Source organism: Morone saxatilis, unplaced genomic scaffold (genome assembly GCF_004916995.1).
Source record: "Morone saxatilis isolate NCDOM2014 unplaced genomic scaffold, NCSU_SB_2.0 Contig21, whole genome shotgun sequence".
Lineage (NCBI taxonomy): Eukaryota > Metazoa > Chordata > Actinopteri > Moronidae > Morone > Morone saxatilis.
Window position 1 is genome coordinate 21,090,700 of NW_023339774.1, and position 13,836 is coordinate 21,104,535.

Sequence of the window (13,836 nt, forward strand, 5' to 3'; positions counted from 1 at the left end):
AACTAAAACTACTAAACTACTACTACTAAAAAAACCATCCTATTAACCTCATGTGTTTTTATTTATATTTTTATGTGTTTTCTCTAATTGTCTTTTTTCTTCTTTTTCTGTTTCTGTTTTTTTCAAAAATTATATCTTATTACGTTATTTTTGTTGTGTTTGGTCTTGTGTGATAAATGTATTGTTTCGCCTGTGTTAATAATAAATAAATAAATAAATAAACACAAATCAGAGATACAGAAATGTTTCCAGCCTGAGAGTCAGGACCCCTCAAAGAGTCCCAAAATAAATCTGAACCATGACCAGACATTTAAAGGGATTATATAATAAATTACACACTATTTTCTTTCTCTGTTTTTTCTGGCTGTTCTAATTTTTGTGTTTGTATTGTGACGATTTCTCCTCTTCCTGCGGGTCATCTAGAAATCCTTGAAATGAAACAGTCCAAGAGGGGAGTCGCTCTTTGGTTTAACTGTTTATAACAATAGGCATAATCTGTGATTAGGAGTCACAAGAAGACATTTAATGAGCCATTGGAAACTTGCTTCTGTTCAAATGTAACAGCCGTTTAATATAACACAGGCCCACAGCTCAGACTGACTCAGGTTAAGACTGCCACTTTGGTGTTTCACTGCAGATTGTGCTCTTGATTTCAGATTCTCAATGAATGGGACGCAGATTGCTTACATGCAACCATAAAGGACACATGTGTAATCTGGTGAAATTGGGTTTTTAACATGAGAATACAACAATAAAACTGGAAATTCATAGTCAGTGGATTATGTTTAATGTATGATAGATGTATATGATAGATTCAGGCCTCCTTCTTGCAGTAGTTGAGTACTGAAAGCCAGTGAAACATTTTATTTCTGGGTTTCACCATTAAAAGTAAGCGAATATTAACCCAACATCACTTTATATATTATATTACTGGATTATAATTACTTGTGCATTCATGGGGAAGTTGCTAATTTTATCTGCTGTAACGTCACATTTTATAAACTGTTTTTTTGTTTTACATGTAAAATCTTAATCTGGTGGAAAGTAATTAAGTACATTACAGTTCAGAGGCATGTATACTGTACACATTGAACTTTTTACTGCACTATATTTATTAGATATGGTCAGATTAGATAAGACTTTATTGATCCCCTGGGGGCAAAATTCACAACCTATACGCAGCAGAATAAAAAGTGATAAAAATTAGCTCCAGCTTAACCAGCTACAACATTAATATGACCAACACATTGTTCATCAATAGTTATAATCGAATAATCGGATATACATCATTCTGAAATGGGCCATTCTCTATAATGAGTGCTTTTATTTTGGTAGGCTAAATTTGTTTGACTGCAACAATCCCAAAAAAAGGGTCAATAATGACTAATTTAATATATTAAAGCAGGAACTTTCACTTTGTGTTGATTCATAGCTGTAATTATGGAGGCTTTATGTCAGCAAATAATCTTAATAATCAGTTAATAATATACATGCATCAATAACGGCCTAATTTAACAACATGATCCATGATGATAAACATTTTTCTAAAGATTTTAGACACAAATTATGTTTTCACCTATGTATTTATTTACTGTATAGGTAACTTAAAGGATAACAAGGGTAATAACACATTTATTAAATGGCCTATTTTCCCTAAAGCCAAATAAACTAACTTCAAAATAATTCTGAATTCTGAATTTCTTTAATATATATATATATATCTTTTTAAATAACTTTTAAATGATTTTTCTTATCTCTTAAGTAAAAACCAGCACTGTACAGTTATATCAAATATTCACACCATATTATTATATAATTATTCTGTATAAAAATACTGTATATAGTACAAAACCCTAATTCTATTTTCTTGATATCTTGTATTTTTCTAATTTATTTAGTTATTTAATGTGTTTTTTTTCCCCCCCCATCTGCTGTTTTACATCTGCAGCTGCTATATCAAATGCATTTCCCCAGCGTGGGATCAATAAAGTCTTAAAATCTTAAATTATATTCCAGTAAAATAACACAAAGATTTTTGGGACTATTTCACACTTCTTGCTCTTAATGAGTTTATTTTGTTCTGTTCCCATATGTTATCATTCTTATAAACCCCCACAGGTTCCTGTATGTTTAATAAATTAATAAATAATACAGTAATAAAATGATTGAGGAGTGCTGCAGCGCCCCCTGCAGGTGAGCTGTGTGCAGAGAATAACTCCAGTCCACCTTAAATGTTTGTGAACAACATGGCGTATGCGTGTGTGTGTGTGTGTGTGTGTGTGTGTGTTGTGTGTGTGGTGGCCGCCCTGCAGGAACACTGACTCGACGCTTATCCCCTGTTGTGTTCTTAGGGAGTGTGTGTGTGTGTGCGTGTGCCACGGAGGGAACTCCACAGTGGAAAGTACACACACACATTATCAACTCCAAAAAGAGTCCAATGGTCAGTGTTTGCATCTCCTGCTGCACAAAACACCCAGACTGCACCGGGGCTTCAAGGCTGACTGCGGCAACCGAGCACGTCCGGATTCAGCCACAAAAAAACAACAACTACCCCCCCCCCAGCCCCTAAAAAAGGAGGGGTGAGAAAGTTAGGCCGGGGTATTCGCAAGTCAGTCATGTCCGGACAACCTGGATTCGGTGAGCCCGTTTTACAGACCGCGTGTCTCGCTGCCTGCAGCTCCGGCGGGAAAGCCAAACTCACCCACCCTGGGAAGGCCGATCCCGGCAGGGTTTAAGAAAGGTTTTGTTGATGATGGAAGGGGAGGGAGGGAGGAAGAGGAGAGGAGGAGGAGGTCGGTCCTTGCACACACACACACACACACACACTGAGGAGGCTGCTATAAAGTTGTGTATAAGTTTTTAGGTGTGTGTGTGAGATGTGTTCAGAGGCCTCAGCTGCTGCACTGAGATCAGACTGTAACATGCACAGTAAAGGTGGACTGCAGGCAGGGAGAGAGAGGAAGGCTCTTTAAAGGCACACTGGAGTTAAAAACAGTAAGAAGTATAACAGGAGTATACGTTAGGATGATGTGTGGGAGCAGAAAATGCTTTTATTTCAGACTATATTTACTATATTAAAGCTGTAATTAGGAACTTTCCCTTAGTGTTGATTCTGGCGACCCCTGTGGACAGAAGCGGTAGTGTTTCTAACGCTTTATATTACATTATTAATAACTATACAGAAACAGCTAATCCTCTCCCTGATGGTTTGTTTATGTAGCTCATAACTATTATAATATTATAATTAACTATAATTATTGACATTTATTCACTGTTAAACTCCAGGACAGCAGCAAATATTGATGAGGTTGCAGAAGTATATGCTGATTTTAAAGGACCAGTTGTGTTGGATTTAATGGCTTCTAACGGGGAACAGTTAACTGAACACTGCTCGCGTCTGTATTTGACGATAGCTGTGAAGTGTGTAAGATAAACTACGGTGGGCTCTGTCTACAACCAGTGTGCAGTTTGTCCGTTCTGGGCTTCTGTAGAAACATGGCGTCCTGCAGCGTCTCATTCTAAGGTAACAAAAACACAATTATTCAGGTGATTAAACACTAATGAAAACATACCTATGATTATTATATTCCTCCTAAATGTTACACATTGGACCTTTTTAATTGCAAACAATCACATATATCAATATTGGCTTTTGGGGTGTAAGAAAATATAAAAAACTAAAAAATGTTGTGTTAAATATCAGTGTAGTAAACATAAACTGAGGGCTATGATGTTGGTAATGGATCACACTTTTCATTAAAAAGTAAACTTTTTTTATTCATATAGTGGTGAGTTCTTTATACTTTGACAGTTTTCCTAAAATAAAATGTAAAACAAATTGCAATATATCGAATCACTCGATTAGAAACTTGAAATGTCTAAAGGTGGCATTATAATTTCAATTAATGTCCAAATTTTCTGATATTTTTCTAAATACATGTCTTGTTTCATCAAACTTCTTCAAAGTCTTCGTCTAAAATGTGGCCGTAACATACGATTAAAGGTCCAGTGTATAACATTGAGGAGGATTTATGTAATATAATATTCACAGGTATGTTTTTATTAGTGTAAAACCTGAAAATAAGAATAGTTGTGTTTTTGTTTAATTAGAATGACACGTTTTCTATCTACCTTTTATGTTTCTACAGCAGCACAGAAGGGACAAACCAAACACTGGCTGTAGATGGAGGTGTTGTTCAGCTGTTATGGAGCTCCTACACACTGGAACTTTTAAATTAACATTTTAGCATGTTATTTTAAAAAATTAATCTAAATTAAAGTGTTAAATTTGACACCAAACTGGTATTACAGCTCTAGATCCTCCCCTGCGGGACGGATTCTGTCACACAGAAGCAAATACCTGTATCTTGTGTCTTGAGGCTGGAATTTGGACAATCGGTTGTGTCTGTGGGCGACCTTTAACCTTTAACCACGCATCCTTTTCAAAGAAACCTGACTGACGTGAACTTGCTTGTCTCGTTAGTCAATCAGTGACGAGCTCAGCTCAGCGTGAACTACAGATAAATGATTATTGGTAATATTGCAACATCAGTAGGAGGTAAAAGAGAGCCGATTGCAGCCCGATTGTACGGCGCTATTGATCACGTTCCGGTCACTTTCTGTACAGTCTTCTGTCAGCAGTTTGGTGGGTGTTTTCTGTTGCCCCATTGCCCTTATGCTGTGTGCTCAGAGGGCCCCCGGGGGTCCATGTAAAGTTGCATGAGCCACGATGACAAAGCACTTTGCTGCCTCTGTCTGCACATGCTCACCTGCGTTACAACATACATGTTTGGTCCAATTCAGGACCCTTTTTATGCAAAGGGGGTCAATCAAAGGCTCGACCTGTATTAAAGCTTAATATAGAGGTATGTGTAGCGTGAAGGGACAAAACCAGGTACAGACAAATGATCAGGGCTCACTTTCATTGAACTAATGACAAAGCATCTATCTGCAAGTCACAAGAGAATAATAAGATCACATGCTTAGGCTTTATGCAACCGCTAATCCCCACTGAAACAGTTATAATGTGGGTGAATATCTGTGACTGAACACAACTAAAATGCCAAAAACAACAGATTTTAAGGAATAGTTTTGTGATTATTGTTGTAACATCAAGTTCTACTTTTATTGTCACAGTTTTTAAAGGAAAACTTCAGTAGTTTAGGACGATGAGAGAAGATCGATACCACTCTCATGTTTATATGTGAAGCTACCGGCCAGCAGACAGTTAGCCTAGCTTAGCATAAAGACTGGAAACAGGGGGAAACTGCTAGCCTGGCCCAGTCCAGCAGATAATAACCACAACATGAAGCTTTTATACCTTTATTTTTAAAACAAAGAAGATATAACGTGTTAATTAATGATCTTTTAGAGGTACCATGCTAGCTGTTTGCTAAGCTAACTATCTCTTCGCTGTAGCTTTTACATACAAACATAAGAGTGGTATTTATCTTCTCAACTAACTCTCAGCAAAGAAATATGACCTTAAATGTTGACGTATTCCTTCCAAAAGAGAGGACTTGCTGTTACAATAACAAGATATTAAGATTTAATTATGAGTAACGTAACGCTAGCATAACTTCATCCTGTGTTTACTTAACATAAAACATTCTAGCCTTAATTATTAGAACATAAATGAACAGATATTGCATGATTTATTTGGAATATTAGGAAGGTAGATACTATTACATAGTAGAACCAGTTACATTAACAATGCAACCATATTCCAGTGTATTATGATGCTGTGTTGCCTCCGCTGAACCCTCGGGGAGTTATTTTATCTGAACTCTTTGTGTCTTTAAAATGTGTTCAATATTTCCACACATGTATGAACTCAATAAACTGGTTCTGTATCTATTTCCAGCCTGAATTACAGGGACATACGCCAGGTACTACATGCAGGCCTGTTTACCGAAGATGATGATGATGTGGACTGTTTGTTTGTGATTCAAGCTTAATTTGTAGGTAGAGCTGCAGCTGTAAATCCAGTCTCTAACCAGAGGAATGCCTGGGTGTGTCATTACCAGCACTTTTAGAGCCTCAGTGAGGTTGCCAAAATGCACTTGATGTTTTTTAGCGAAAACACTGATCCATCAAGCTGTGATCTTGTGATTGCTCGCGCAGCCTGACTCGCATGGAAACTGGTGGTGTGTTGGTCTGCATGGTGGTTTGGTAGAGAGAATGCATGTTGAAAGAGTGAACAAAGAGCCTTTTTTATGTGTGTGGGGGTGAATCTATTTGCTTTCCTTCAGTTTCAAGGTTTTTTAACACTTCTTTAGTCCTGTGTTAAACGCACAATAAGTAATTTCTGCACGATAACATAAGTCAAAGTTTGATGAGGTGGTGAAGCAGCGTGGGATCATGGGAGTTGTTGTCTTCACCACCATTGGCGTCATTTGCAGTCCTCTTCTCCTGATTAATTCCTTCAGTGTTCATGCGTTCAGCAGCGTTCTACCCAGCGAGCCCAATTATCCATACGAGGTTCTCTCTCGTCCACAACAAATCAGACCCCGCGATTAAAACCAGGATTTCCTAAAATTGCCCTCGCTTTCTCGGATGCTGTGTTGTAGACACGTAAGGACGCGCGCAGGGGCTGCGAGCTCGAGCTGCTGCTAACGTTAGCCCTCAGCTTGTTGTCTCTGTAACTTCAAGATCCAGACGTCCATGACTAAATCCTTCCATCTGGTTCAAAATCTTACGAGTTAAAAGCACAAGATCTACCAACAGTCGGGATGGTAGAACAATGGTGGCTTTCAGACATGGATAAACAGTCAATGTATGACAGCTTTCTGGCAGACAACACACACGCTGATGCAGGCCACTAAAAGGGGTATGACGCCATCGACAGCGCCCGGGTAAACACAGCGTTACCTGAGATAAAATGAAGATTCTCTTGGAGTTCGAAATGGTTGGAAACATTTGAATTATGATAATGTAAGAACACAACTACACATAGAACATAGAGCCAGAGTTTATACACTGTTTAATGAGGAAATGTTACAGATTAGAGCTTTAAGCATTTGTAGCTGAGCAGATTTTGGATGTTTCAGCTGTGGGATGACTGGTCCAACTTGTTTTAACTGTTGCAGACTCAACAGAAACTTCTCTTTACTCTGCTGTACTTTACTTAAACCTGTCACTGCTGAACGCACACTGTCACCGTCTGACGGCCGATATCGTGTTGCTGAAAGGTGATGATGTGGTGAACAGTATGTGCTCTGTAGGTACACACCCCCTTGAGCTGGAATCAGGCCAGGGGGGAGTAACTGTAGGCCGAATCACACTGAGATCAGCCGAGCCAATCAGCTGCCGGCTGCGTGTTCGCTGTTGAACGGCAGATGTGTGACAACCAGGGTTTTAAGGTGGAGCTGGGAGATGAAGCTCTGTGGCGCAGACGTGCATGATGCAACAGTGAAGACTTCCTCTGAGGATTTCTAATGCTGCTAACGACTATTAAAATCTTTTTTAATGATCCTATTTCTTGCATCATGTTTTTATTTGTATTTTTCATGTTTTGTGAAGCACATTTTACTGCATCTTTGTCTATGAAATGTGTTATATAAATAAAGTTTTATTATTTTGATTACTTATTGTGAAAGATACTGTGGGAACATGCAGGACAGTGTTATTAAATTTGTAATTATTATAAAGTATTTGATTGTAAAAGTATAAAATGTTCTCATTAAGTCTACGGGATATCAAACAGTATTCAAAGTAACACATATATGCATGTGCAAAGTAGATTAGATAAAGATAATTGGTTGCTCTTTTGCTGTGTTGATGCAGTTTTACATGAATGCTGCTTTGCCCCTGAGATGCACGTGTGTGTGTTGTTAACAGAGGAAACTTTCTGACTCATGGAGTGTTTTCTCTGTTATTTCAGGTGGGATAGCCGGAGGTATAGAGATCTGCATCACCTTCCCCACAGAGTACGTTAAAACACAGCTGCAGCTGGACGAGAAGGCAAATCCTCCCAAATACAAAGGCATTGGTGAGTTTATGACCGCTGTCTGTTTGGATTTTACTGCTTTTATCACGTGTGACGATAATAAAGTTTCCCTCTCTGGCCTTTTTATTAAGTTCACCTGTAAAAGATAATTATATTTTACTTTTTAATACACACTATTTGTATCTATTTGTCTATATTGCGACAATGTTTTAAGTAGTTTTTACCTCATGTTAACCTTGGTGAAAAAGTTAAAGTACATAAGTTTAGAATCGTTCTAAATCGGCTTCAAATGTGCGTTTTTCACCCACACACTGGACCTTTCATAAATATTGTTATTTTCTAATATTTCTTAATGTCAGACATTGACTGAATAAACACACCAACGACAACAGTGGAAAGTTTGTTTTATAGTTATAACACAGTTCCCACGCACCCTGGAAAACCTGGAATGTCTGGGAAATTAGTGACTAGTTTTCCAGTCATGGAATCATCCCCTTAGTCAGATCGCCTACAGCAGTGGATGCCAACCTTTTTCCTTATAGGGACCCATTATCTATAATTAATAAACTGACAAGCGACAGTAAAAGCTGTCCAATGAACCCAAACAGTGAACTCAGTAACTGCAGGAAGTTTGTGTAAAACGAGTGGTTTGTATGAATTTTGAGCAGATTGTTTCCTGTTTAGGGAACTTTTTATACAATTCTCTGTCTGTATTCTGTATTTTTTTTCATAATTTTAACAATCGTACAGACTTAAAAGGCTTCTTTCCTGACAAATTCAGTGTTTTCTTCTCCTCTGACACTCCACCTCCTATTCTTCTATTAGACTATTGACTTGACAGAAGTAAACCAAAGGCTGAGATGTAGGCCTTCTCCGTTACACCCAATTAAAATCCTCGGCCTACCACTAAATTATATGACTGTTTGTGAGCAAGTGCTGTCCTGTATTGTCAAGAAAACTCCCTGGAAAATGATTTCTTACAAAGAGTGTGAACCCCATATAACAGAACATCATCAAACCTACTTAGTTAATGGTGTGACTCAAACATTAGATGGTTTATGTTGGTTTGATGAGCCACTCTATCGATGCCACCGCTCCCTTTAGAGTCTGCAGTAGGTTTGGCAGATTTGAGCGTGAACATGAAGCAACAGATTGTGTATTTGTGCAGTGAGTTAGTATTTGTTATCTGTTCAACCGGAGCTTGTGAACCTTGGCACAGACCGTGTTTGTCTGCGGAAACTCGTCGTTATGAGCTGCTGCAACGGACACATAGCACCCGAAGATTTGTCTTTTAACAACTTTCCTGTTACAGAAAGATTTTAATAACAAAGCAGCTGCTGATTGTGTCAACGCAGTGCGCTTGATCTTGGCAGTGGTGCAGTCTTTACATGAGTTTTCTCTTCCCCTCTCTGTGTCCTGCAGGCGACTGTGTGAAGCAGACAGTGAATGGTCATGGGGTGAGGGGTCTTTACAGAGGGCTGAGCTCACTGCTGTACGGCTCTATACCTAAAGCAGCTGTCAGGTACTGCAACCCTGCAACCTTACACACCTGTAAACGCCTAAACACACACTTTATAAAGTGTTTGCACTGTAAGTTGTGGAGCTAGAGCAGAAAATGTCAGTAGTTGATTAATCATTATCATTTTATATCATTATAAATTGAATATATTGTAATTTTTGGGCTGGATTTTTGAAACAAGCAATTTAATTTTTTTTCCTTCTACTTTCTCATATTTTTTACAGCTAATTCACTTAAAATAAATTCATAGATTAAGCAATAATCAAAAATAATTAGTTAATTGCATCCCTTACAGTTTGTAATTGGAGAAATAAATAATTTACTGATGCCTCACAAAGTAGTTATGAGTCAAAGAATCAGAGCAGCAACTAAACCTCAATTAATCAAATTGTTTGGTCAATAAATATAAGGAAAGTAGCAAAAATGACTGAATCAATCAATTATTATTTTTTTAATCAATTAATTGTTTCAGCTCTAATAAGAACAATGTTTGTGTTGCCAGATTGTGGAAAAAAAACAATAATAAATATAATGCTGCTTAGAGCTGCAACTTATGACTATTTTCATTATCGATTCATCTGTGGATCATTTTCTGGATTAATTGATTAGTTGTTTGGTCCATTAAATGTCTGAAAATGGTGAAAAATGTTTTAGATATTCAGTTTACTGTCATAGAAGACTAAAGAAACCAGAAAATATTCACAATTAAAAAGCTCAAATGAGAGAATTTAGACATTATTATTATTATTAAAATAGCTGATAATAATAATAATAATAATTGAATTGACTAATTGTTGCAACTCTAATGCAGTTATAAATGTTGGTAGTTCATTAGTAGATGGGTTTATTACTTGCTTTCTGCCTAATAAAGAGGTTTTATTCCATCAAGTCTGCAGTTGTAAATGTTAATAATTTATTAATGAATAGATTTTTTAAGTAATGGTCCAACAGCTCCACAACCTGCCAACCAAAAAGTAATTAACGTTATTATTTTATTAATGGCTTACACATCAATAAAACCCCTGCCAGTTATCTATTAACCATTAGCAAAGCCACAACAGCAAGGCTCTTTTATAAAGTGGTACTTTATAGTACTTTGAGTCATTAATATTCGTTTTATTCCCCATTAACTTGTGCAGATTTGGGATGTTTGAGTTCCTCAGCAATAAGATGCGGGATGAAAACGGTAAACTGGACAGCAAGCGAGGATTCCTCTGTGGCCTGGGGGCTGGAGTTGCCGAGGCCGTGGTCGTCGTCTGTCCCATGGAGACAGTAAAGGTATAAAAACCAGACTTATTAAACACGCATTCATTAGTTTATTTTGTATTAAGCGTCACAAACATGTAAACATTTCATTTTAGGTCAAATTCATTCACGATCAGACGTCAGCGAACCCAAAGTACAAGGGGTTCTTCCATGGTGTGAGGGAGATTGTTAGAACTGAAGGTAAAGAGGGTTTCTCCATCCGTCTGTAGCATTTTACTGCCACCTGCTGTTCCAACTCCAACACATACTGAGTTTGCCCTGCACCATTTCCCATGTATCTGAGTCATCGCATGCATTATTTAGAGGATAATATTCTCGAAAGGTTCATTAATCTGTTGCGTCTTCAGGACTGAAGGGGACTTATCAAGGCCTAACAGCCACCGTGTTGAAACAGGGCTCCAACCAGGCCATCCGCTTCTACGTCATGACCTCCCTGAGGAACTGGTACAAAGGTGTGTGAGTGGATAAATAAATAATCACCACAAACAACCATTGATGCAGCCAAAAAATAATCATCTCTTGTGTTTAACATTAAGGTGATGACCCCAACAAAGCTATTAACCCTCTGATAACTGGGCTGTTTGGAGCTGTTGCTGGTGCTATCAGTGTGTTTGGAAACACTCCGCTGGATGTCATTAAAACCAGAATGCAGGTTGGTTGAATATCGTGATCACAGCTTAGAGCCTCGTAGTTTAACCCCGAGCAGGTGTAACTAACGTGTGCGTATGTGTGTTATTATCAACAGGGACTCGAAGCTCACAAGTACAAAAGCACAATGGACTGCGCCGTCAAGATCATGAAGCACGAGGGACCGATGGCGTAAGTTTCACTTGTTAATAATAATAATAATAATAATACAGACTGTTGGAGCTTATATACCTTTTTAAAGGATTCACTTTCACACATCAATAATTCACCAGTAATGATTTGTCTATATGTCAGCTACCACATGGTGGCAGGTAACTAGAGACCAGAATACATGTAGGACAAATCTGGAGCTGTGACTATTTCTTTGTGGGACAAAGTGACTTACTGGTGTCTAACTGACTGAACACTGCTCGCGTCGGGATTTGACACTCTGGGAATGGGAACGGGCTGTGAAGTGTGTAGGAGAAACTACGAAAAAGTGTGAAAGCCCCTTATCTAGAGCCAGTGTTTGGTTTGTCCGTTCTGGGCTACTGTAGAAACATGGAGGTCCAACATGGCAGACCAAACCCAGATTAAAAACGTCTCATTCTAATTAAACAAAAACACAACGGTTCATATTTTCAGGTGATTATAAACTAATGAAAATATACCTGTGAATATTATATTATATTTCTGACAATAGATCTTCCTCAATGTTACACACTGGAGCTTTAACAACTGTTTCAGCTCTGGTTTTGCTTGGCACTATTCACAGCTGAAAAAAATAACTTTCACCTCATCTGCTGGTTTTATTTTGCGTGGAAAAAACTCTCTAAAATCTTTAATATTCTCGTAAAAATGTTGGAATGTAACACTAAGCTTTTTTGTTGTCTTATGTTGTCATGACAACTTCCTTATCTGGGATTTGGATTTCGCCTCACTTTGTGTGTACATATCTAGCAGCTTTGGTAATAGGCGGAGGCCAACATTAGCTCAGCGTCAGTGATCCAATCAACAACTGAGGGGATTAAGTCCGGTACGGTGGGAGCCAGAATGTTCAATCAAAAATGAATCACCAAGGAAGTGGGTGGGCTTGGAGCAGAGCTTTCGTCCATCCATCAGCTCCAAACTGTCGACCCAAAACCGCAACTGCTTTCCAGTCTTCATGCGACTTTTGTTTCCAAGCCATGGTTCACCGGGAACTGGGCAGTGTGAACCTAAACGAACCACATACAAACATACAACAAAGTCTTCCACTACGGTTTGGACCAAAGAAAACACTGGCACCCAGCAGACAGGCCTTACCAAAATCATAATACGAAAGGCTTAATGGAAGGCCAGAGACCGTCAGACTGCTTTAGTCTTTGTTGTGTCTCTCAGGTCACAGGTTCACTCAAACACGAGCCAAACCAAACAGATTGAAGTTCTCAGTTTTGGGCCGTAAACTCTCTAAACTGTAACAGACGACCTCTCTGCTCCAAGCCCACCCACTCTCTGGGAAATACAATTTTGTTCGATTTGTAGTGCTCGTTGCGTTCAGTACGTCTTCATTTTGTTTATTGTGAATATGTTTTGGCTTGTATGTTTGACTGCAAACTCAATTGGAGGGCTAGTGGTTTTAACTTGACCTCAAAAATATCCTGAGAACTTTTAAATCCTGTGTCATCCAAAGTGCACGTCCGCCTGGCTCCGTGTGTGCTTTACCTGATCAAAACTCAATTATGGTCTTCAGTTGATGTCGTTATGGGTTACTTTTTTGTAGAAGTGGCACTACGAGTATATCTTCCATCGTTTTTGTTTGAATGCAAAGAGTATTTCTAGGAATCTCTAGCAATTTATTAAGTTCTCTATTTTTATGAGCATTTGTTATTTATCTTGGAATGAATACATGAAAGAATACATTAGTTGCAGATACTGCCAGTTTAGCAGTTAAACAGAGTAGACGTTTCTGCTTTAACTTAAAATATGTCCAATGAAAGAATTTATTGAAACATGTCAAGACATCCACTGCATCACTATTCTAGTCCATACACAATGTGTAGATTATATGCACACATGCATAGCCAGAGGAAAAGGTGAAGAGTTAAATAAAATATATTAAAATAATAGACTATACTATATGAGACAAAAGTCATTTCACTCCCTTTTTGTTTTTAACATCTCTGATTTTTGTGTCATAAAGTTAAAAAAACAAATCCTGTTAACTAAAAGCAGTACTTTTAGTCTTTATCCATCGTGTTGCCTTCAAAATTCAGAATTTTGTCCTTAACCTGCATGTAGAGATTATTCTCAAATCTTTCTCCTCATAAAATGCTCAACATCATCCATATTATGTGTAAATACAATAAAACAAAGAAGGGATGGAACATAGTTTATTTCTTGTATTAAATATCCAGTCTAACCTCTCCATGTTTCACCAACAGACTCAAAAACTCTTTGGTCCCCCTGGCCTTCAGACTGTACAACAGCTCTCAGT

General features: G+C 38.1%; 1 protein-coding gene across 1 annotated transcript; it reads left to right on the forward strand.

Moving 5' to 3' along the window:
- The first annotated feature begins 3,671 nt into the window (after positions 1 to 3,671).
- On the forward strand, positions 3,672 to 11,998 carry slc25a1b (slc25a1 solute carrier family 25 member 1b). Its single transcript, XM_035668501.1, has 8 exons — positions 3,672 to 5,888; positions 7,883 to 7,990; positions 9,371 to 9,470; positions 10,607 to 10,745; positions 10,829 to 10,913; positions 11,081 to 11,185; positions 11,270 to 11,385; positions 11,479 to 11,998. Exons 1-8 carry the CDS (start codon positions 5,828 to 5,830, stop codon positions 11,554 to 11,556), a joined length of 792 nt encoding a protein of 263 aa, XP_035524394.1. The 5' UTR covers positions 3,672 to 5,827; the 3' UTR covers positions 11,557 to 11,998.
- Positions 11,999 to 13,836: the final 1,838 nt, after the last annotated feature.